Source organism: Euprymna scolopes, chromosome 2, assembly GCF_053919585.1.
Source record: "Euprymna scolopes isolate OS-2025 chromosome 2, ASM5391958v1, whole genome shotgun sequence".
Classification (NCBI taxonomy): Eukaryota; Metazoa; Mollusca; class Cephalopoda; order Sepiida; family Sepiolidae; genus Euprymna; species Euprymna scolopes.
In genome coordinates, this window is record NC_136483.1 from 163,620,028 (window position 1) to 163,642,527 (window position 22,500).

At 33.2% G+C, this 22,500-nt stretch overlaps 1 protein-coding gene across 1 annotated transcript in view; it reads right to left on the reverse strand.

The window, feature by feature from the left end:
* LOC145298400 (atrial natriuretic peptide receptor 1-like) overlaps positions 1-22,500 on the reverse strand; it is a 186,640-nt gene that overhangs the window by 70,148 nt on the left and 93,992 nt on the right. Inside the window, exons 10-12 of the mRNA XM_080144315.1 lie at positions 15,297-15,378; positions 14,543-14,639; positions 3,160-3,330 (exon numbers count right to left, since the gene is read on the reverse strand). Coding sequence (XP_080000441.1) covers positions 3,160-3,330; positions 14,543-14,639; positions 15,297-15,378 — 350 coding nt within the window. The remainder of the gene's footprint in view (positions 1-3,159; positions 3,331-14,542; positions 14,640-15,296; positions 15,379-22,500) is intronic.

Below are 22,500 nucleotides of genomic sequence, written 5' to 3' on the forward strand. Positions count from 1 at the left end.
CCTATATGCTAGATTGTTTTTATAGTTGTCCTTTCTTTACTGCTGGCGACTTCCCATTGATAAGTGTTTTTATTTTTGGTTTTTATTTATTTATTTATTTATTTATTATTTATTTTATATATATTAATTTACTTTTTTATTTTTAACAATTTTCCATTCTTTCATTTGTTTTTGGCTTTTCAGGTTCCTTATTTATTTACTTATTTGTTTGTTTATATATAAGATGTGTGTCCTTGTGGTCGGGTAAGTAGTTATTTTTAATGGATATATGGGTCCATTAATAAGATTTAAATAAACGTGGTGTATTAATAGTTATATTTTCCCTATACAGTGATGTGTGAGGTGATTATCGTAGTAAAGGTATTTAAATATATATACATACATACATACATACATACATATATATTTATATACATATATAAACTTATTTTCGATGGTTGTAATTTTTTATTCGGGTAGTTAAATCTCTGTATGTATATATTTGAAAGGTTAATATGTTTAGTTCTACGGGTTTGCTCTTTAAAGCAGCATTGAACCTAGTCAGTACCAGATAGGTAACCATTTAGGAATATCAAGTGTTGTATGAAGGAGGATGTTGACACTTGCCTGTAGGAACTGCAAAAAGCTAGCATTGTCATCTAATGTACAAGCACCTCGGGACTGCTTCTGAATTTGATATTTGTATGAAACTTTCTCCTTCGGAGAAAGCCAGTTCAACCCTTTCCCTAGGAATAGTTCCCTATTCCAGAGTTGTAAGCCATGTTTAGTTTCAGAACAGTTTCCGATGGTTAGATGTTCTATACAAGTCCTGGAGGTGAGTGCTTCTCAGTAGAGAGAAGAGTTTCCGATGGTTAGGTGTTCTACATAAGTCCTGGAGGTGACTGGTTCTCAGTAGACAGTTCTTGAGTTAGAAGCCACAGAGCAAAAGATTCTTCTCGTGTTGACACGAAGAAAACATATGCGAAGTTGCTACAGAAAAGGTTTTTATTTTTATAAAGCAATTCTGGTTTCTGATTGGTTGGTAGCAGAACGAGAATTAATTTTATTCGTCAGTTCCTAGCAGCATCGTTTATAAATAGAATCTCCCGATTGTGCGGGATCATACTCCATTAATCTCTTGGGATGATGGGATGTGTCTCCTAGCGGCTTCGGCTGCATGGAGACAGGGTAGTACAAGTCAAGGATTCGTCACTTGACACTCAGCCCAACAGGTGAGGGGCCGGGAACCGGCCCAGCACCTGTTGGACTGAGGTACACCGCCTGGGTAATACCTAGGAGGTCCACCCTCCCAGGCCTTGCCACCGGGCTTTCCGGTGGGGCAAGTTTATTGCTTGCTGCCTGAGGCGCCCCGACCGGGGTATGCCGACGGGGTTACTCAGGCAATTTTTAAAATTGCAGGAGTGCCCCTCCTTTAGGGGAGACTGCGGGTATCCCACTTTCCAGGCCTTGTGCCAAATAATGCTGATGTGGGCAGCATTTAAATAAATACCCCATTACCTGTTGGACTGAGGTACACCGCCTGGGTAATACCTAGGAGGTCCACCCTCCCAGGCCTTGCCACCGGGCTTTCCGGTGGGGCAAGTTTATTGCTTGCTGCCTGAGGCACCCCGACCGGGGAATGATGACGGGGTTACTCAGACAATTTTTAAAATTGCAGGAGTGCCCCTCCTTTAGGGGAGCCTGCGGGTATCCCACTTTCCAGGCCTTGTGCCAAATAATGCTGATGTGGGCAGCATTTAAATAAATACCCCCATTATCGATAAAAAATATTGCAACACTGAACGCTGGAACATCTGTCCAACTTTCTGCCACCTCTGTCGATAATTGAATAAATTCTTTCCTTGTTTTTATAAAAAGACTTTTGCTTTTTTTTTATTTGGTAAAATGTTTTTTGTTACATACTAATAAAATATAGGGGTTGGCCTAACACCCCACTGATAAAACCAGATTTTATACTTACACACTATACACCATCTTATATATTACATTTAGAGTTTACTATGATCTTATTAGAAAATAAAAAGCAGCAAGGTAAGTTGAAAACGACTTCCTTCGAAGGAGTAAGTTTCTAAGGAATATCAAATTCACAACCAGGGTCCCCAGTTGCTTTTATATCCCAATAAAGGGAGATCATAATGTTAGGCTTTTGAAATTCTGGCAGGGAGGTGTCGACGCCCTCTAACATACCACGCCTGATATCCTCAAATGGTCACTTATCTGGTAATGACTAGCTGGAGGAAGTAATCAAAAAAGGTTGATGACTTTAAATATCTTGGTACCATCTTCACGGCCACAAGGCAGGGGAAAGATGAAATCTTAATTAGTATCAACAGAGTTCACTCTGCTTCCTGTCGACTTCATAATCGTCTTTGGTTACGAAAAGAAATCCAGATAACGACCAAATGCTGCATCTACCAGGCCCTTATTCACAAAATCCTTCTCTCTGGGTGCGAAACCTGACCACTAAGAGTAGTTGATATCCAAAGTCTTCAATCACTGGCGTTTTCAGTGCATTCTTGGGATTTGTATCTCCGACCACATTACTAACGCCATAATTGACGCATGATGTAAATTTCTTATCAGGAGGCTCGAATGGCTCGGGCACGCACTTTGTTGCCCACAACGCGACCTGATTAACAAGGCAAAAGCACCAATTGCTATCAGGATGGTGCCAGAAGAGTGGTGGTCAACTGAGGATGTGGCTTACAACGATCAAAGGTGGCTTGGAAGCTATAACCATCCCTCGCGTGTTCAGTGTGTGATGTTGTTTATGTTCGGTGATCTAACGAAAACTAGTGTGTCCGCGTTATTATGCAATATATCCCATAGTGGAAGCCCACACATTATTGGTTAGTCTAATCATGTTACAAAGGGAGTTACAGTTTGCATTCTTTGGGAGAAACATGTACTATCCTGATCACTGCACCAAATAATTATACAGTTTCTATGAAAGACTATATAAAAAAATTACTGATCCTCTACTTAGTTTTCTTACATTCTGTTAGTACTTTTTCCCCACATATTAAGTTCCTATTTAAAACCAAAAGAAATTGAGAAATAATTGGATTAAGACAGAAATTAAAGACCGATACCCGATTTCATTATTTTTAATGGCATCTGCTAGTCACTGGACAAATAGTTTAAACAAACATCAATTACCTGCTTAAATTCCAAGTGGTCAGATCTGCTGAGGGCCACGTGGCTCTTACAAACGCGCTTGATGGCCACTACAATGCCGCGGTAATAACCCATAGTGAACTTGTGCGGCTGTGAGTTGGACATACTTACAATCGATCCGTCCCTGTCCATCGATTGGGTCTTGAAACTAACCTGTGAATAAACAAGATTAAGACATAAAAATAAATAAACTGGCAACATTTCCACTCAAGAATTTAGTATGATCACAAGACATTTACGTTTAATGTGATCAAAGACTTTTTCTTAATGTGATCATAGACGTTTTCGTTTAATGTAATCATAAAATTTTTCATTTAATATGATAAAAGATTTTTCGTTCTATGCGATCCTAGAATTTTTCCTTAAATGTAATCATAGACTTTTTAATGTGATCACTGAATTTTTCGTTTAACGTGATCATAAACTTATCTTTTAATGTGATCCTTTTAATGTGATCATAGACTTTTCTGCATCGGGGAATTCAGTGACGCATCTCTGACAGGGGTCGTTTTCGAAGAGTCTTACAGCGTCAATATCTGCAACAGGGTGATGAAACCTTCAGGTCATGAATGCATGTACTCAGTCATCATAAGAATGCAATTTGCAATCCCCTCTGATCCATTTGGGTGGAATAACAAAAAATAGGAAACCTTCCTTTCAAACCGTCACTCGTACATGCATGTGCATTAAGTTCTCTTACGTTTTTGTAGAAACCTTGTCAATATGTAGTTGGGAGTTTTTTTCAGTCGGTATGCTAGTCTCTATCATTTTCATTCTCTTCATCAATTCTTATAAAAATCTCTATCAATAAACATTGAATGTTGAAAAAAAAATGCCTGGTCTATTTATGAGACGTTAAGTTACCGCTCAGATCGCTGATGGCTAAACCTCCTCTCGCATATTGTGCCTGTTCAGATTACGTACAGGGTGGAACGATAAAATTGTCGCCCTAGATAAGACGACATCATTCCATTTCCGTTTGATGAAAACCGGTTTTCTTTTTATTTATTTATTTTTTGTTCCAGACTATCTACTAGTTAGCCAGTTGTGTAAAAATCTCAAGAGCAATAGGAGACTTATATCATGTCTGAAAATGACACATTGTTCAACGAGCATGGTTGGAGATGCACCGCTGTACAACTCATGCTCTCTACCAATCAAAGTTATGACAAAAGGACCATTACCAGCACTCTCAAAATGCAAATATGAACGGTTCAATGCTTGAAGGGCACAGCTCAATGCATCCAACGCCCCACGGCTATGGTCTTTGGTGTGGTTTCAAGTGAGGGCCACTTCATGTCACCTCACATCTTTGAAGTCGGCTTGAAAGTTAACGCCAAAGTATACCTGGATGTGCTGAAGAATGTGGTGATCCTCTGGTGCAATCAAGTGGTCACTGACAGACCCTGTGTGTGGCAGCAGGACTCGGCGCCGGTCCACAAATCCAGAGAGTCACAGGCCTGGCTTCAGAAGTAGGGCTACGACTTTATACCCTTCTATCACTGGCCTCTTTCTTACCCGACTTGGACCCACTGGACTACTTCGTTTGATTTTACATCGAGAACATCATCAACATGGACATCCCACAACATCGAAACCAGCCTTATCACTGCCAACCACTGAGTATTTGCCAAGCTCCCACCGGCGTTTGTGGAAAAGGCTCCCAGTTCTGGACCCGTATCAAAGCAGTGATTGAGACTGAAGGCAGCTACATTAAATAGATGCCAGCTCTAGTACATAATCAAGTTACCTGAATTAATAATTTCAAATAAAACTTTAAAAATAATGCTGTAGTGTTGTTTTCTTTAGGGTGACAATTTTATTGTTATACTCTGTATACAACCTCTGAATGGTTGGAGAAGCTCTTCTGAGACCTAATAGATAAGTTATGCCCATAGCACTGACTCTCTCATTCACACGTCATAGCTTAGTAAGACCCACACCTAATTCTCCTCTACCACATCTAGAGAGGAGCTTCATGGAGCACCCTTTTCTTCCTTGACAGGGTTCAAAACCAGCTTTGAAACTTAATGTCTTTCTTATAGAAGGGACGTTGTAAGTCTTCACCTGCTTTATCGTTATTTTCATGGTAAGTGCTCAACTGAGTTTCAATCTATGCCCCCCCCCGCCTGCAAAATATTCACAACAACCACTCGTCTAACTACAACCACTGTCAACAATTTTCTCTACTCTCTATGTCTGTCTAAAACTAAACGCAAATTCTATGAATAAAGTTTCTTTCATAGAATTGCACGCCTATGAAACCCTGTACCGCAGGGCTGATTTACAACTGACTACAAAATGGTCGTTTTCAAGTCCAATGTAAACAAGTTCTTATCAAGCCGTCCTCTTAAATAATCAAATTCTATCCAATCTCCACCACTATCCATCATCACAGTGTTGTCTCACCGACCACATGACATTCATTAAGTCTTATCCTCGAGTGGACTTCGGGCCTTGATAAATGGTGACTCCCATGTGAAAAAGATATGATTACTAAGATCTAGTATTGCTGCCACGTCTGGGAAGGTGTCGCTCAGAACACTGCTTTGATAGAATTCAGAATTGATCTCAAAATCTAGTCGGGGATTTATTTCTTCCATTCGTTACAGCCTATTTCTCACAGAACAGAGTTTCTTTCGTATACACTGCCATGAAACTGCTTACTGATGGCAGAGTAATGCAAGAGGTATCATCTTTTATACTCTTCATCAATTCCTATAACAGCTTCTCTTCCATATTAATGTGCTCCGTCAATGATCAGGGAATGTTGAGGGAGAATACATAATCTATTTAAGGGAAATGTGAGTTGGCCCAAAGGTCACCAGATTTAAGCCCCTCCGACTTTTTTTTCATTTGGAGAGAAGTACAGGAAACGGTTTTCTGAAATCATTTTCAAATTCTTTAGAATTAAAAGGAAATGATCAGAGAGGAAATCTAGAAATTCGCCTTGAGATAACATGGAGAGGTTATGGAGCACCTCAAGGAAATGATCATCAAAGTATTCTCAACAATGTCCGCTATTTTTTATAAAGAAAATTTTATGTATTTTTATGGTTTATTGTAATCATTTGCTTCCCCACCAAAGCAAATTAGGCACAAGGCCATTTTTAATGTGGGATAAAGACCAGCACCCCTAAAAGTAGGCAAAAAGGGGCACTCTGGTTACCAAAAATAATAATTGTTCCAGTAAAGAGGGTTTCCCCTCCATTGACTGGTACAAATTATCTTAAGTGCAGCATCTGAAGAACAGATACTACACTTTGAGATATTAAATCCTTTATTCATGTTAAAAATACATTGAAAATCAACAATGAACAAAAAATTTAGCCACATGGGCAACTCAAAAGGGGGGATTGTGTGGGTCGTGTGTCATCCTTGTCACTCTCAGCTAGTATCTTCTTTCACCATAATACGGCATTTACCCTTTCATACTGGGGGACGTCCTACTTAATTCTCAATTTAAAAAAATTTTTTTATTGACGTGTAAAAACAAAAAAGATAACAATACTACATTTTGATCCCGGCCCGAAGGCCAAAATGAGTTTATTTCTAGGTACATGTGCCTTTTTCCTTTAGCTATGCGTTCATATGCCACCATGAACATGCACGCGCCATCTGTTTATTAAATATTGGTTTATTAGTTGGTGTACTTGTAAATATGTTATTAAAACTTTTCATAATGATAATAATTGCAAAACTCAGAATATATGGCATTATTAAACTTATGATGGTTAAATGCAATTTTTGGCAGCGATAATGATTATTCAGCTAAAAGGGTGATTAGGAATTCCTCCTAGTTATTTGCTAATAATTAGCACTGATATAACTTTACTGGGAGTTATATTAATTATCTGTAAATAGTAGTACTCATGGATCTTATGCACGCGGGCAACAGACAAGCCAACCTACTACTTGTTTAGGATAACATCTACATAGCTTGTGCTTTACAACTCAATGCCCCAACTTACAAACCCTATCTCCTGACACCAGCATAAAATGACTGAATAAAGACGCGGTAAATAAGTGAATAAACAAATCAGAAAATAAATAAACTAACAAATTCACACCCAATCAACCCTGTTCTCCACATAGCTGAAGCGTCGCCCCCATGACCCGTTTAAAAAAAAGCCTTCTGTTGCTAAAAGTTGATTTTCGGTTTTCATTGAGAATTCCGCTTTCGTAAATAAGCAGTTGCCTGAAGAGGTCTCTAGTTGCTAAACACTAGAAGACCGAAACATGCTCATGACTGTGTAGCAACAAATTAATGCTTATGTAAAGAAAAATTGAATATATATATATATATATATATATATATATATATAAGTCCTCGCGCGAAAGAGCAGGACACAAAATGTTTTAAATAATAATAATATTAGAATAACAATAACAAAGACTTTCGCTGGTGAAACTACTATTGACCGTAACCAGCTATACATTCCTTTTGAAATTTTCATCTCTATTTTTCTCATTATGTACTGAATATTTGTTAATGAAACCGATATGAAATATGTTCCTTATTAAATTTTAAAGATTTTCTATTCTGAAAGAAGTTTTAAAAAATTTAATCTAAAAAAGTTATTTTTAAGTTTTTGGTAAAAAAAATCAGATTTTCTCATTATTCAGCCCTGTATTACAAAGAGGGGGTTTCATAAATGGGTTGTGGTGTGAGGAGAAATACAAACTGAAGCAGAGAGAATATTCAGACCTATAATAATACAAAGAGGAGGTTGCAAAAATGAGGTGTGGTGTGAGGAAAAATACAAACTTAAACAGAGAAAATATTCAGATCTGTAATAATACAAAGAGGGGGTTGCAAAAATGAGTTGTGGTGTGAGGAGAAATACAAACTGAAATAGAGAGAAGGAGAGTTTTAAAATATAATCTTAAAAAGATAAGATACAAGTTAGAAAAGCATTTCATCCCAGGCATGAAAATTGTTAAACAAAATGTTTTTTTTTCTATAGGCTTTAAAAATAAAGGTACAAGATTCAATTTGAAATTTATTTATTTCCAAAGTGCACTTTTATAAATTTTACAAAGTAAGGTATAAAAATTTAATTTAAATTAAATCAAAAAATTACCTTGGATTTATTTTATGTAATGTACATTTTGTTGCAATTTAAAAACATCTTTCATCTAGCAATTAATGATATAGATATAAAATTTTCAATGCTTTTTTTTTAAGTGTGTGTGTGTGTGTGTGTATATATATATATATAAAGAACTCATGAAACTATTGGCTTCAAAACCGTTTCATCTTGGTAGGAAGATTGACTTGTAGATTGCTCTCATTTTGTACCGTCTAGCTACAAACCTGGCTGATTTGTATGTTTAGTCAGCTCCCTTTGCCTTTTTTCTTTGCAAATTTATTGACATTTTTTAGACAAATCACATTTAGTTTAATGTAATAGGTTATAAGAATTTTTTTCTTGTTAATTAGTGATATGAAATCTATGAAGAAATAGTATTGGATATTGATCAGGCAACGTCGAAAGGTGTGCTGGTTGACGATTATTATGATTATTCAAGCCTAAAACTTATAAATCAATTATAAAATATATTTCAGAATAAATTAAATATTTAGAATAAATATGTATTTACATTAATTTATGAATGTCAACATAAAAATGTTACCATAACAATTTAGTTGACAACTTAGAAATAATGTCATAGAAAAACATCAGCCGATTATCCTAGTGACGTATACTAATGACGTCAGTTAGACGGGGAGATGGTCTGTTTAAGATATGTGGAAATTAGTAAGAGAAAAGAGTTAGTTGGATTCGGCAGAGAGAAAGAGAGAGAGAGAGAGAGAGAGAGAGAGAGTTGAGGGGAAACGGTCGACAGATCGTGATGGCTCCGGGTAGAGGATTTCAAAAATGGTAAGAGTCAGATTCAGCGCACAACTTTCCAACAGGGAGAAAAAACATATTGGAATAAAAAAGCTGCTGAAAATTAAACTCGAGGCTCTGTCGTTCCTGGGGAAAATTTTCATTGCAGCTTTTTCATCCAGATATTACCTAATATGGATCAGATATGTTTTTTTGTTCGATTGGGCAGATGATGTAGCTTTAAATAAATGTTATTCGTCCTGTAAAGGTATTTATGTATGTTATTATTCATCGTGAACTGTATTTAAATGTACATACGCACGCAACGAACTTTCAGTCACAGACAGTCATACGTATATACACACGTATATACACTTTCATACACTAAACGATAATGGAAACTCATAAATATATATACAACCCCACAACATTACAATAGAATGGTTTCGTGTACTGCACTATTCACGGTTACATATAATATAAACCAAATCTAGTATTAAGACAATATCATTTAAGAGTTTTTTTTTTTTTTTTTTTTGTTTAAAAAAAATGTCACTAATTTTAATATTTCTACACAAATGATAATCATATGGAAGTATCAAGTTTATAATTTAAAGTTATATTTCGGCTAGTTTTACATTTTTGTTATAGAAATATAACAACTTAATATTATATATTACATATCTTATGGGACAGTTATCTACTCATTAATGGAGTCTCCCAAATACTATATTAATCGAGAGCCAAGTACTCCCGGACGAATGGGATTCCCTACCGAGATCCGATTGACAAGTAAGCTCTGCTTACGTCACTACTTTTCTCTGTAATTTTGTTCATTTTCAACAACACTGTATAGGTTTTAAAGTTGCTATTTTCTGGTCTCAGTTCCGAGTCCACCTTAATATGATAAATAATTAAGAAACTATCACAGTGAGAAACATGCCTTGGATTGAGCTTTCTAGTGTGTGTGTGTGTGTGTGTGTGTGTGTGTGTGTGTGTGTGTGTGTGTGTGTGTGTGTGCGTGCGTGTGTGTGTGGGGGGGGCGAAGCGTTATGCCATATTTTAGAAATAAAACTTGTGTGCTGTTTCAGGAGGATGCGCGTTGTTTTTCTGGTGTTTGCGATAGATTAGACTGATTTTCTTGACCAGGTCTTATAGGAATTGCTAAGTTGGCACTGACTTATTACTTCCACATGTCTGTGTTACTTTCTGCAGCTTGGAAAGATTTCCATTGGTTGACAATTCTTTGAGTCAACACTTTCATGTTAAAACTTGCTAAATTTGTAATTGAGTGCGGACGCGCCTATGGCAGGTGTATGCAAATGACCGAGCGATTTGCGAGGTGACGTCACGACAAATAATAATAAAAAAAAGATTATAAAAAGAACGTGCGCACAGACCGGGGATTGCATTATGGATACGTGGTGACGTCACAGCCGAAACGAGAAGTCACGGGTGGCTGAAGAAGGAGGAATAAAGGGATTTTGTAAAAACCTACAACAAGTTGAATTCCTTTCCTTGCGACAGAGTCTACAACGTTTTGGATCCTTGCATATAAACGACTACGTTACAGCTTTAGGAAGTAGCAAAAAAAAAAAAAAACAAGTGTATCGAAACGAACCGGAGAAAGAAAGATGGTAATCAATCAGAACCATTTGCGCTTTAGCATTCGTTTGAATCGCATCTCCATATCTAAACTACTAATAATAAGAAAACCGTAATTTTTATGGAGACATTGTAGTAGGGTTTATGCTTGTTTAGTTTAATAACCTAAACGTTATCTAACACTAACTTTTAATTTGTCCCTCTTTTAAGATGTCCATTCTTCAGTATGAATTAAGGACATGTTTTTACATAAGGCTAACGGAAATCGCAGATCCAAATCCGTCAAACTTTATCTGCATGGCTGATAACATCATTTCATTGGTACAAATAGATAAACCGAATCAGGATAGAATTATCATGGGAAACAAACACCTGCTTCGTACATGGCATAGAAGATAACAATTCATTCTTACACCTTTATTAAGTTACTAGACGACCGCTGACCCGTTGGGTCAACATTGGAACACTTACATTAGTATATAGGCAAAAGTGCACTATAGTAAACTAAAATAAAAAAAATATATATGCAACAAACAACGTAAAGAGAAACACAGAAGATTTAATTTTCTATCTACCTGCAGAGTTTTAAAGTTTTTAAACTGTTTGGAAGTTTTGCTATATCAAAATTTGTTTTAGCTAATTTCGTCAATTTGTTTTAGCTAATTTCGTCAATCAATAATAATGATCGCTTTTGTTCGACGTGATCGCTAATTTCAGGATTAAAATATTAAAAAAGAAGTTCATCCTAATTCGACTGATAACCACCGCCGGACTTAGGGTTATTAGTCCTATAAGCCTATTTTCAATTATCATTTAAATTGAAATTAATATCTAACGAAAACTGAGATATTTCTAAACACTTAATTAGTGTTAGATGGCTTACAGCAAAAAATCTTAAATTATATATGTATATATATATATATATATATATATATATATATATATATATATATATATAAAATAAATAGACAGATGTATAAATATATGTAAATATATATATAAATATATATAAAAATATTTAAAAAGCATTCCCGCAGTAAATAAAATACTACCCCGAAGTCAAAGTTGACCTCATTAAGTAATTAAAAACGGGCACCTGCTAATCCTAAATTCTTAAATAAATTCAAACGTGATTAGTTTAGTGTTTCGTGGTGGCCCACTTGTTAACGTCACACTTCGATTACGAACATTACCTCAAGGGTTCGGGGTCGATCCTTCTTACTTACCTACCAATTTTTTTTATTTTAACCCCCCCCCCACTCATCCCCGACACAAATACCCGGATGTTTTTATTTACCCAAAACCACACACACCTCCAAACACCTGGGCAACGCTGGGTTTTCCCTCTCGCCCGCTAGTATATATATAAAAAATATAAAATATATATAAATATATATGTATAAATATATATACAAATATAAATTTAAATATATATATAATATATACATATAAATATAAATATATATATATAAATATAAATTTAAATATATATATAAATATAAATTTAAATATACATAAAATATAAATATATAAATTTTCATTTAAATATGTATATATATAAATATATATATATATATATATATATAGATAGATAGATAGATATAGATATATTATGTGGAAATATTCCATATTCACTTATATTTCCTTTTTATATGTACCAACCCTTAAAAAGCTCAATGTAATTACAGAGCATATAATGAATAAATGACAAAAGTCTATATTCGAAATTTCATTATGTTGACCATCTTACAATTTATTCCTTTAATTTGACACTTACAATTCGTGACAGTATCTGTTTCACAGCACAAAATTAATCAGTTAATCATATAAGTGAATATAGAATATATCAATCAGTGAATCTATTTTGCCCTTAACTCATCAGAAGGAATAGCAACAATCAATCCACCAAAAGGAAATAACATGCGTTTGGACGTGATTAAAAAATCCGAAAATTGGAAGAGTAGCTGCAAATACATTATTATTTGCTTACATTACGCCATTTGAAATTTAGAAATAAAATCACTAAAACCCACATATTCGTATTAACGAATTCCATTAATTTAGATATATTCTGCCAGAAATGTTCTATTCAATAATTATTAAATTTTTATTAGTAATCATTATTTATAATGTATATATATATATATATATATATATATATATATATATATATATATATATAGAGAGAGAGAGAGAGAGAGAGAGAGAGAGAGAGAGAGAGAAAATAAAAAAGGAACAAACCGTATTATGTGTTCACCAACGTTTCGTCTTTATTTCGAGACTTCCTCTGGGTGAATGAGATTAAGAAACCCAAATAATCTCTTAATCTCATTCACCCAGAGGAAGTCTCGAAATAAAGACGAAACATTGGTGAACACATAATACGGTTTGTTCCTTTTTTATTTTCTCTATTTTGTCAGAATACTATTTCCATTATTTTCATCATATATATATATATATATATATATATATATATATATATATATATATATATATCCATCCCAAAATGTCCCATAGGAGAATGTGTCTCAAAAAATAATTCGTACATTGGCATGACTCGAACCAGCATCTCCCGTCGTTTGACATGTCACTTGTCTTCCTCGAATAGTTCAATCTATCAGCACCTCATAGCACACCACGCTCCTAAAACTGAATTTAGAGACATATTAATACAAAACACGGCCATTTGACCGTCTCATATTGCGAGGTGCGCCCCCAATCTTTGAGGCATTGTTAATCCACATTAATAAACCAACGATTAACCAGACTCAAAACGAAACGGAGGGCACGCTGAAGTGCTTTTGAGTAATTTAGTGATTTTAAGCGATTTTAATCGTCTTTTAATCGTCTTTTCATTTCATCTCGCTATTTTCATTTTTCAATTTCATTTTTTATTTTCTATTTTTTACTACTCGCCTGATGATGACCAATGGAGGTCGAAAACGTTCGCGATTACGGGAAAAAATTTTTTTCACTCGAAAAAAAAATTTCGGAACATATATATATATCAGAACACAGTTAATAAAATATGTTAAAAAACACTTTGAAATGAGTTAAAAACATATTTAATCTGAAAAGGAAACACTAGATAAATGGATAGTCCTTAATTCGCGGATTTTCGAAGAAATACTCTCCTTCTCATCAGAGGGTAGGAATTAGCAAAATGCGGGATCGGATTTTGCATGCAGAAGTATTTGATGAAACAACAAATAAGTCAAAGATCTTACTTGAAAACGAAATAAGTTAAGCAGAGGGAATATGGTAAAGAAAAAGGTGATTACACATGAATGGATAGCCTGGTGGAAGATAAAAAATCCAGTGACGGTAAAATCCAAATGTAAAACTTCAAGAAAGTTAATTGAATTTCCATTTGTACAAGTAAAATCCAAGGAAATCCCGTAATTGGAAGAAGATGATCCATAATAATCCAAAGGCAGAAATCCATGGAATAATTCACAAACATGTGTACAAGGAAAAAAAATATTAATAAAAGGAAAATAAGATGTGCTTTTCACTCTACTTCCGAGACATAACTATATAACTTTATAACTAGTGCTACAAGATGAGTTTCTAAAAAGTACCAAACATTGATATTATTGTTTTTCCCTTTCCTTTTGCACATTCTGCAAATACAAAACCAATAACATTCCTCTATAAAACAACCAAGCCTAACACCATGAATAAATATTTGAAGATATAAAGAACTAGAAGCCTAAAACTTTTACCAAATTTACTGGATTTGGTATTAAATAACCAGAAAAGGGCTGATATGCTTTAAAACAAAGTAAGTTTTTTTTCTAGTGCATTTTAATCACACAAAATACATCCTAAAATATTCCTCAGCTGAAAATAAAAATAAAAAACTGCCGAGCAACGCTAGATATATACAGTTTGTAAAAGATGAACGTCTGCGAGTGATAACTCACCTGACTGTCAGACTTTTTATTAACTGTAGACAAACGAATTTCGTTATAATCAACTTTCCATAACATCTTAGCCAGTTCTTCTTCGAATATACGACGCCTGAAAGAATAATTATATATTATATATCAGATAAAATAAGTATAACATTGAATAATTCAAGAAAATCAAATAACACTTTATATACCTAAATATGTGCCGGGCAAGAAAATATCGTATATTGGTTATAAGCACTAAAGTAATCAATATATTAATTGTACTGCAATAGCAAACAATTTTACAGCGTTTTCGACTACACAAAGTTTAAAAGATTTAAAACACCTATAATTTGATAAAGAGGTTTTTACCTCGAAATATATAATAGAACACGATTATGCATACTGGATTACTATGTAAAAGTTGAGGTTAAATCAAGTAAAATTTACTCCAAGAAATTACTTCATATGCAGACTTTCTTCTTAAAATTTATCCATTTCTGGCATTGCTATAGGTCAACAAACACTACTCCGGGATCTTTTCCATAAACCATCAATCGAGAACACCGGAAATGTAAGAGAAATTGCATTTTATATATCATATTACATAAATGGTTTGCGACAGAGCACTACATAATTATGACGGGCAATGCTTTACACTAGGTGCAAACGATTACTCCCGTCCAAACCATTACTCCCATCATAACAATTAACAAATAAAACAAACCTAACATTAAATGCTTTGCCTCAAGGATTACATTGGTTAGAAATAGGAAAAAATTACCTGACGAGGTACACGACGATGGTAGAAGCTGCTATAACTGTGAGTAGAGCTCCAAGACTTCCAAGGATAATAGTATTTTTTACTAAAAGTAAATAAATAAATAAATAAAGATTATATATATATATATATATATATATATATATATGTTCACTCATTTGCCATTGATGTTTGTATAAATAAATTTAATATACCTGCTATGTTCACTCATTGAGCACTCTTTGGTAGACATATGTTGTTTCATTGGATGTCCTTCTAGGAAACTAAACTCTACTGGCTATATATATATATATATATATACACATATATATATATATATATATATATATATATATATATATATATATATATGAGCAAACAGTTAATAAAATATGTTAAAAAACACTTTGAAATGAGTTAAAAACATATTTAATTTGAAAAGGAAACACTAGATAAATGGATAGTCCTTAATCCGCGGAGTTTAAAAGAAATACTTGCAGTTTCATCAAATACTTTTGCATGCAAAATCCGATCCCGCATTTTGCTAATTCCTACCTTCTGATGAGAAGGAAAGTATTTCTTCGAAACTCCGCGGAGTAAGGACTATCCACTTATTAAGTGTTTCCTTTTCAGATTAAATATGTTTTTTAACTCTTTTTCAAAGTGTTTTTTAACATGTTTTATTAACTATTAACTTTAAGCTCTATCTCCTACTTGGTTTTATCGAGCTTTTACATCTGGCTGAGATAACTTTATAAATATTAATTCTTTAATATTTATAATATACTTTAGTTTTACCATCTTGGATCATTTTGGTAAATTTAATTGTAAATTTTATTTTAGGTCATCCCATAAGTTCTGGCCGAATTTATGAATAAAGAAAAGTGACCAAATGTTACATTTTATTAAAGACTTAATCATCAATTTACTTTCCCTGGTTATCTATGACTCCTTCGATCTATTAACAAGCTTATTAATTCCATCATTGTAATATCCTTTTGGCTTTGATTCGAAGAAATCACAAATATCAGTTTCAACATCTTTCTGCGTTAGAAAAGCTGTTCCTTCCAAATAATTTTGTAAGTTACGAAACAAATGGTAGTCTGAAGGAGCAAGGTCAGGAGAACATGGAGGAATTTTCTTCCAGCCAAGTTCTTCTATCTTTTGTGAGGTGATTCTTGCTATGTACGGTCGTGTATTGTCCTGATGACACATTATCCCTTTTCGATTCACTAGAGCAGATCTTTTTCCCCCTGAAGCTTGGTTCAAACGCTTTAATTTCTGATAGTATATGTGAGCAATAATTGTTGCATTAGGTGGTAACAATTCAAAGTGGATTATTCCTTGACAACCCCACCATATTGAAAGAAAAACCTTATTCCCATGAAGTTCTCTTTTCAGTTGTGACTGAGGTATTTCCCCTTTACCAAGCCATTGTTTACGACACTTAACATTTCGATAAAAGGTCAATTTTTCGTCACCAGTCACACGTCCATCCAAAAAAGGTGAAGCAAGTTGACGAAAATGGAGAGAAGGGCAGATGTCGACTCAGGATTTGAGATTGTTTTCAGACAATTCATGAAGCACCTATTTTCTAAGTTTAGGTATTTTTCTAAGTTGTTGAAGATGACGTTGAACAGTTGTATGGTTCGAACTCAGTTTACTTGCCAATTTCCTAACTGATAAAGCAGGATTTACTTCAAGAGCTGCTTCGAGAAACCTATCATCAAATTCAACTGGACGTCCGGCTCGATCTTCATCTTCAAGTGTGAAATCTCCACTTTTGACTCTCGCAAACCATCTTCTATAAGTTTTTTTAATTCACACATTCGTTTCCATAATATTTCTAGCCGCTTCGGATTTTAAGTTTCCTTTCTTGAACTCATAAAGCATTATATGCCTCAAATGATTCTTAGACACTTCCATGTTAGTAGGGTTGTAATCAAGCAAATTTAAATTTTATCGTTCTGTAAAAAAATGTAATTAGTTAAAATGCATCTAAACATAAAAATGTAAAATGTTACACAATGTACACAATATTTTTAAATTTTCGTTAAATTTATAAACAAAGGTAAAAATTGGACAGAACTTATGGGATGACTTGATACACTATTATAAAATAAATCTATGTATGTGTGTGTGTGTGTGTGTGTGTGTGTGTGTGTGTGTGTGTGTGTGTGTGTGTGCGTGCGTGCGACAGAGTTTCTTATAGACTCCTCAACGGCTGGGCCAATTTTTATGAAATTTCACACCAATGTACTTTACGTATCTGGCAGTGTTCTTAGATTTTGTATCGGAATGTGTTCAATAATTATCGATAATCGAAATAATGTAGTGAAGAAGGAACGGGCGATTTTGATCAAAGTTAACACCTTATACAGCCTAACATAACAATTGGATTCAAGAAGTTTTATTACCACACAAGCAGAAAGGCCCGGCATATAAAATCAACAGTAGGTTCTTTGATATAACAGGGGCGCATTAGAAATGAATGCTTTTGTTTAAAGTACAATTGAACTATGATACTTGACTATTTCATTTTAAACTTTAATTCAAGCAATTATCACGGCATAAGCAGAAAGGACATGCATATAAAATCAACAGTAGGTTCTTTGATATAACAGGGGCGCATTCGAAATGAATGCTTTTCTTTAGAGCACGGTTGAACCATGATACTTGACTTTTGCATTTTAAACTTAAATGCCATCCGTTATATATATTATATATATATATATATATATATATATATATATATATATATATATATATATATATATATATAAAATAATTTTATAAAATCAAATTTTATAAATTCTCTACAATGCAAGGTAGACTGCAATACATTTTGGACTATGTCACTGCAAGAGGGGAGATGTAAACCTTCTTTCCGGCAATCAATCAATTTGATTTTTAAAATGGCTGATTTCAACTGTTTCGATGACAATAAAAATATAGAAGTGTGAAACATTCGTTGATCATCATTCAATCCCAGGCAACGTCGGGTCTCCCTGCTAATATATATATATATATATATATATATATATATATATATATATATATATATTCTTAAATCGAATATATGTCTCTATATGTTGTTTTTTCAAAATTTAAAATTGAACAACGAAATTATATATATATATATATATATATATATATATATATATATATATATATATATATATATACTAGCTGGATGTCCGGCATTGCCTGGTCGTACAGTAGGCTTAAAAATAATATTACAATTTATGCAGATCATCCTCTATTGAATATTATATATTACGGGGAATAATTTGCCCCGTGGACTTATTCACCAAAAAAAATAATAATGATAATGTCATTCATCAAATTCGTCTGTGTTTGTTTACAATATCACGTCAGCTTATATTATGGCTTGACGATCTTAAAATAGTCTTTCTTCTCTTATAGATAAAAAAAAGAAGTTTGCATGGGAATAATTTACGTTAAACTGGCCATGGTTACATCGGTGTAACGTAAAACATTCCTTTGTAAGAAAAATTATTTTTAAGATCGGATTCTTTTCGATTTACGATACTTATCTGATGAATATCTGTACAAAATATATCTAAGAACACTGCCATTCATATAAATTACCTTGTGTGAAATTTGAAAAAGATAGGTTCAGCCATTTCGGAACCTTTGAGGAAGGAACTCACACACACACACACACAGTGACTTTTATATTATAGTGTATATATATATATATATATATATATATATATATATATATATATATATATATAATTTCCCATCAACAAAAATGCGAAAACAAAAAGAAATACAATGGATCATCCGACTAAACACTCATAAGACAAATCTTAACACAGACCTTGGCCAACTTAAATTCTACAAATACTTACAAAAAATAATTAAGTAGCATAATCACCTACTCATACATATATACTTATACGTATGTATTAACATATTCCTGTTCTATATTAATTTCAATATGTATATTACATCTTTTCGTTTTATAGCTAACATATGCATTATTCTCTTGTTATTCTTATTATTACTTTATTTATCTTCATTATAATTATTATTATTATTATTATTATTATTATTATTATTATTATTATTATTATTATTATTTTCGTTATACCTAACCTGCTATCTGCACCATTTTCATATGTATAATACACCATTTTCCTATATATATATATATATATATATATATATATATATATATATATATATATATATATATATATATATATATATATACAGGGTGAACAGAAAGTCCTTGGACAATTTTTAGTTTTCAAATTAAATATTGTTAAAATCACTTTTTCTCTTTTCGAATAAAGTAAGTATTTAGTCTAACTATTGATCTAATTATTTTCAACAAAGATATTAAAATAATTTTGTTTAAACTTTCAGAAAAATGAGCAAACGAGAGGCCATAATTCAGCTTCATTGCGCGGGAAGGACAAACTCAGAGATTATTAAGCTCTTGAAAGTGGCTAAATTCACCGTGTACTATGTTATGAACAGATTTAAGGAACTTTGTACATCTGAAGACCGTCCTAGGAGTGGAAGACCTCGCACTGCTCGAACAAGAAAGGTTATTAAAGCTGTCCGAGAGAGGGTAAGGAGGAACCCGAAGAGATCTGCAAGACAAATGGCTAAAGACATGAATGTGAGCGTGACCTCGATGAGAACCATCGTAAAAAACGATCTCCAGTTGTCCCCCTACAAGATGAGAAAGAGACAGTACCTCACACCTGCCCAAAAGCACAAGGGACTTGAAAGAGCAAAGATTCTTCTTGGAGAACTGAAGGCTGGCACGGCAGAGCGAGAGATCGTTTTTTCTGATGAAAAACTTTTCACAATTGAAGCGACTGTTAACGATCAGAACGACAGAGTTTACACAAAATCTTCAGCAGACATTGATGACTCCGTGAGAATAGTTTTCCCGCGACAAAAGCCATCTTCCCTCATGGTGTGGGCTGCAGTCTCCAAATCTTGGAAGTCGCCTCTGATTTTCGTGGAGCAGAGGGTAAAAATCAACACAGATCGCTACATTAACGATATTTTGGTTCCAGCATTTGAAGAGATGAAGAAACACTTCCAAGATCAGCCTTTCACCTTCCAACAAAATGGAGCACCATCCCACACCTCCAGAAAAACTCAAGACTGGTGCCAACGTCATTTTCCAAGATTCTGGAGTAAGGAGATGTGGCCTCCTGCATCGCCTGATTTGAATCCAATGGATTTTTCGGTGTGGTCTTTGTTGGAGGCAAAGGTCTGTTCTGTTGCTCATCCAAGTGTTGATGCTTTGAAGACATCTCTTCTGAGTGAATGGGCCAAAATACCTCAGGAAACGCGGCGTGCCTCGGTTGGTAACTTCAGGCAGAGAATTGAACGTCTAATCGAAAGGAAGGAACATCACATTGAAAATAAATAATTTGAATTTATTCTTGGTTTCCTAACTTATAATTTTCATTCATGTTTAATTTATATTTTTGTAATTTTCTATTAATAAACCACTTTTGAATTGGTCCAAGGACTTTCTGTTCACCCTGTATATATATATATATGTATATATATATATATATATATATATATATATATATATATATATATATATATATATACATTTACATCGTAACCTTCATATCCCTACTTATTCACTCACTTTATTTTATACATATCTTTAATTATTAATTGATATTTGTGTTTGATTATATAAGTATGTGCATACACGCCTATATATATGTATATGTTTATATGGGGATGTGTATGCATATATTTGTATATATATATATGGTTGTATATTGTTTATATACATATATATGTGTGTATATATATATGTATGTACATTCCTGTATTATCTTTGTGCTTGTATTTTTTTTATGCTTATATATTTGTATATGTATGTATGCGTATATATATATATATGTATTTATGTGTATGTGTATTTGTATAGTTTGTATGTATATATATATATATATATATATATATATATTTCTGTGTATGTGCTTATATGTGTATATGGTATGTGTGTACATGTGCGCATATGGGTATGTGTGCATGCATGCATGTATGCGTATGGGTGCACATGTGCATGCTTGGATCTGTACATGTCATTGTATGCATATATATGTGTATGGGTATATATGCGTGTGTGTTTGTGCATATGATTATTTATATATGCATTATATGTATGGGGGTTCATATATTATATACGTATGGTCGTTGAATATGACTGTGTATTGGTATGTATGCGTATATATGGGTGTTAATTGTGCATACATGTGTATATATGTACCCTTATGCATATGTTTTTATGTAAAAGCTACTATTGGTTTATGGTTTAAATATAAATATTATTATTTATACTATTATCATTATTATTATTATTATTATTATTATTATTATTATTAATAATAATAATATTTTATAAATATTGTCACTATTATCAATACACACAGAGTGACTTTCGAGCCAAATGCACATACATTTAAGTACCTGCTCTGATATTATCCTCGAATGTATGAGAATTCCTTCGGGACTGAGACAATTTTCCTTCAGGACCGAGACTATTTGTGTCCTCATTTAATTATTAACTAATAATAATTTTATTATTATTATTATTATTATTATTATTATTATTATTATTATTATTATTATTATTATTATTCATTTATTTATTTATTTATGTTCGTCCCTATCCTGTGTGCCATCTTTATTGAGTGGGAGACGGACTTCACTCACCATTAAAAAAGCCGAAATTGTCTCTGCCCTCTTCAGTAGTTTTATTATTATTATTATTATTATTATTATTATTATTATTATTATTATTATTCATAACTATTAATTACATTATTTTTACCGTTTAACAATTTCATTTCAATTCCATTATACATATTGAAATCAATTGCGTCTCATTTTTGCCGTTTGAATTAAACGCTTTTACGTTGCAACTTTAAAAAAATATTAAAAACACAATCTTCTTCCACAAATGGCTAAAATAATTCACGTGAACTTTTTCGAACATGATTGCTAGGAATGAACGCTGTCCACACTACAAATTTCCAGTCCTTTCAACGGTTTTTTTTCTTTTTCATTTCGATACTTTTTTGTGACCAAGAGCAGAGGTCCGCTTGAAATATAAAAAATAACAATAAAAAAAAATAGATACAAAAAGTAACATCGTTTTTCATGCTTCAAAAACCCCTCATAACCTATATATATATATATATATATA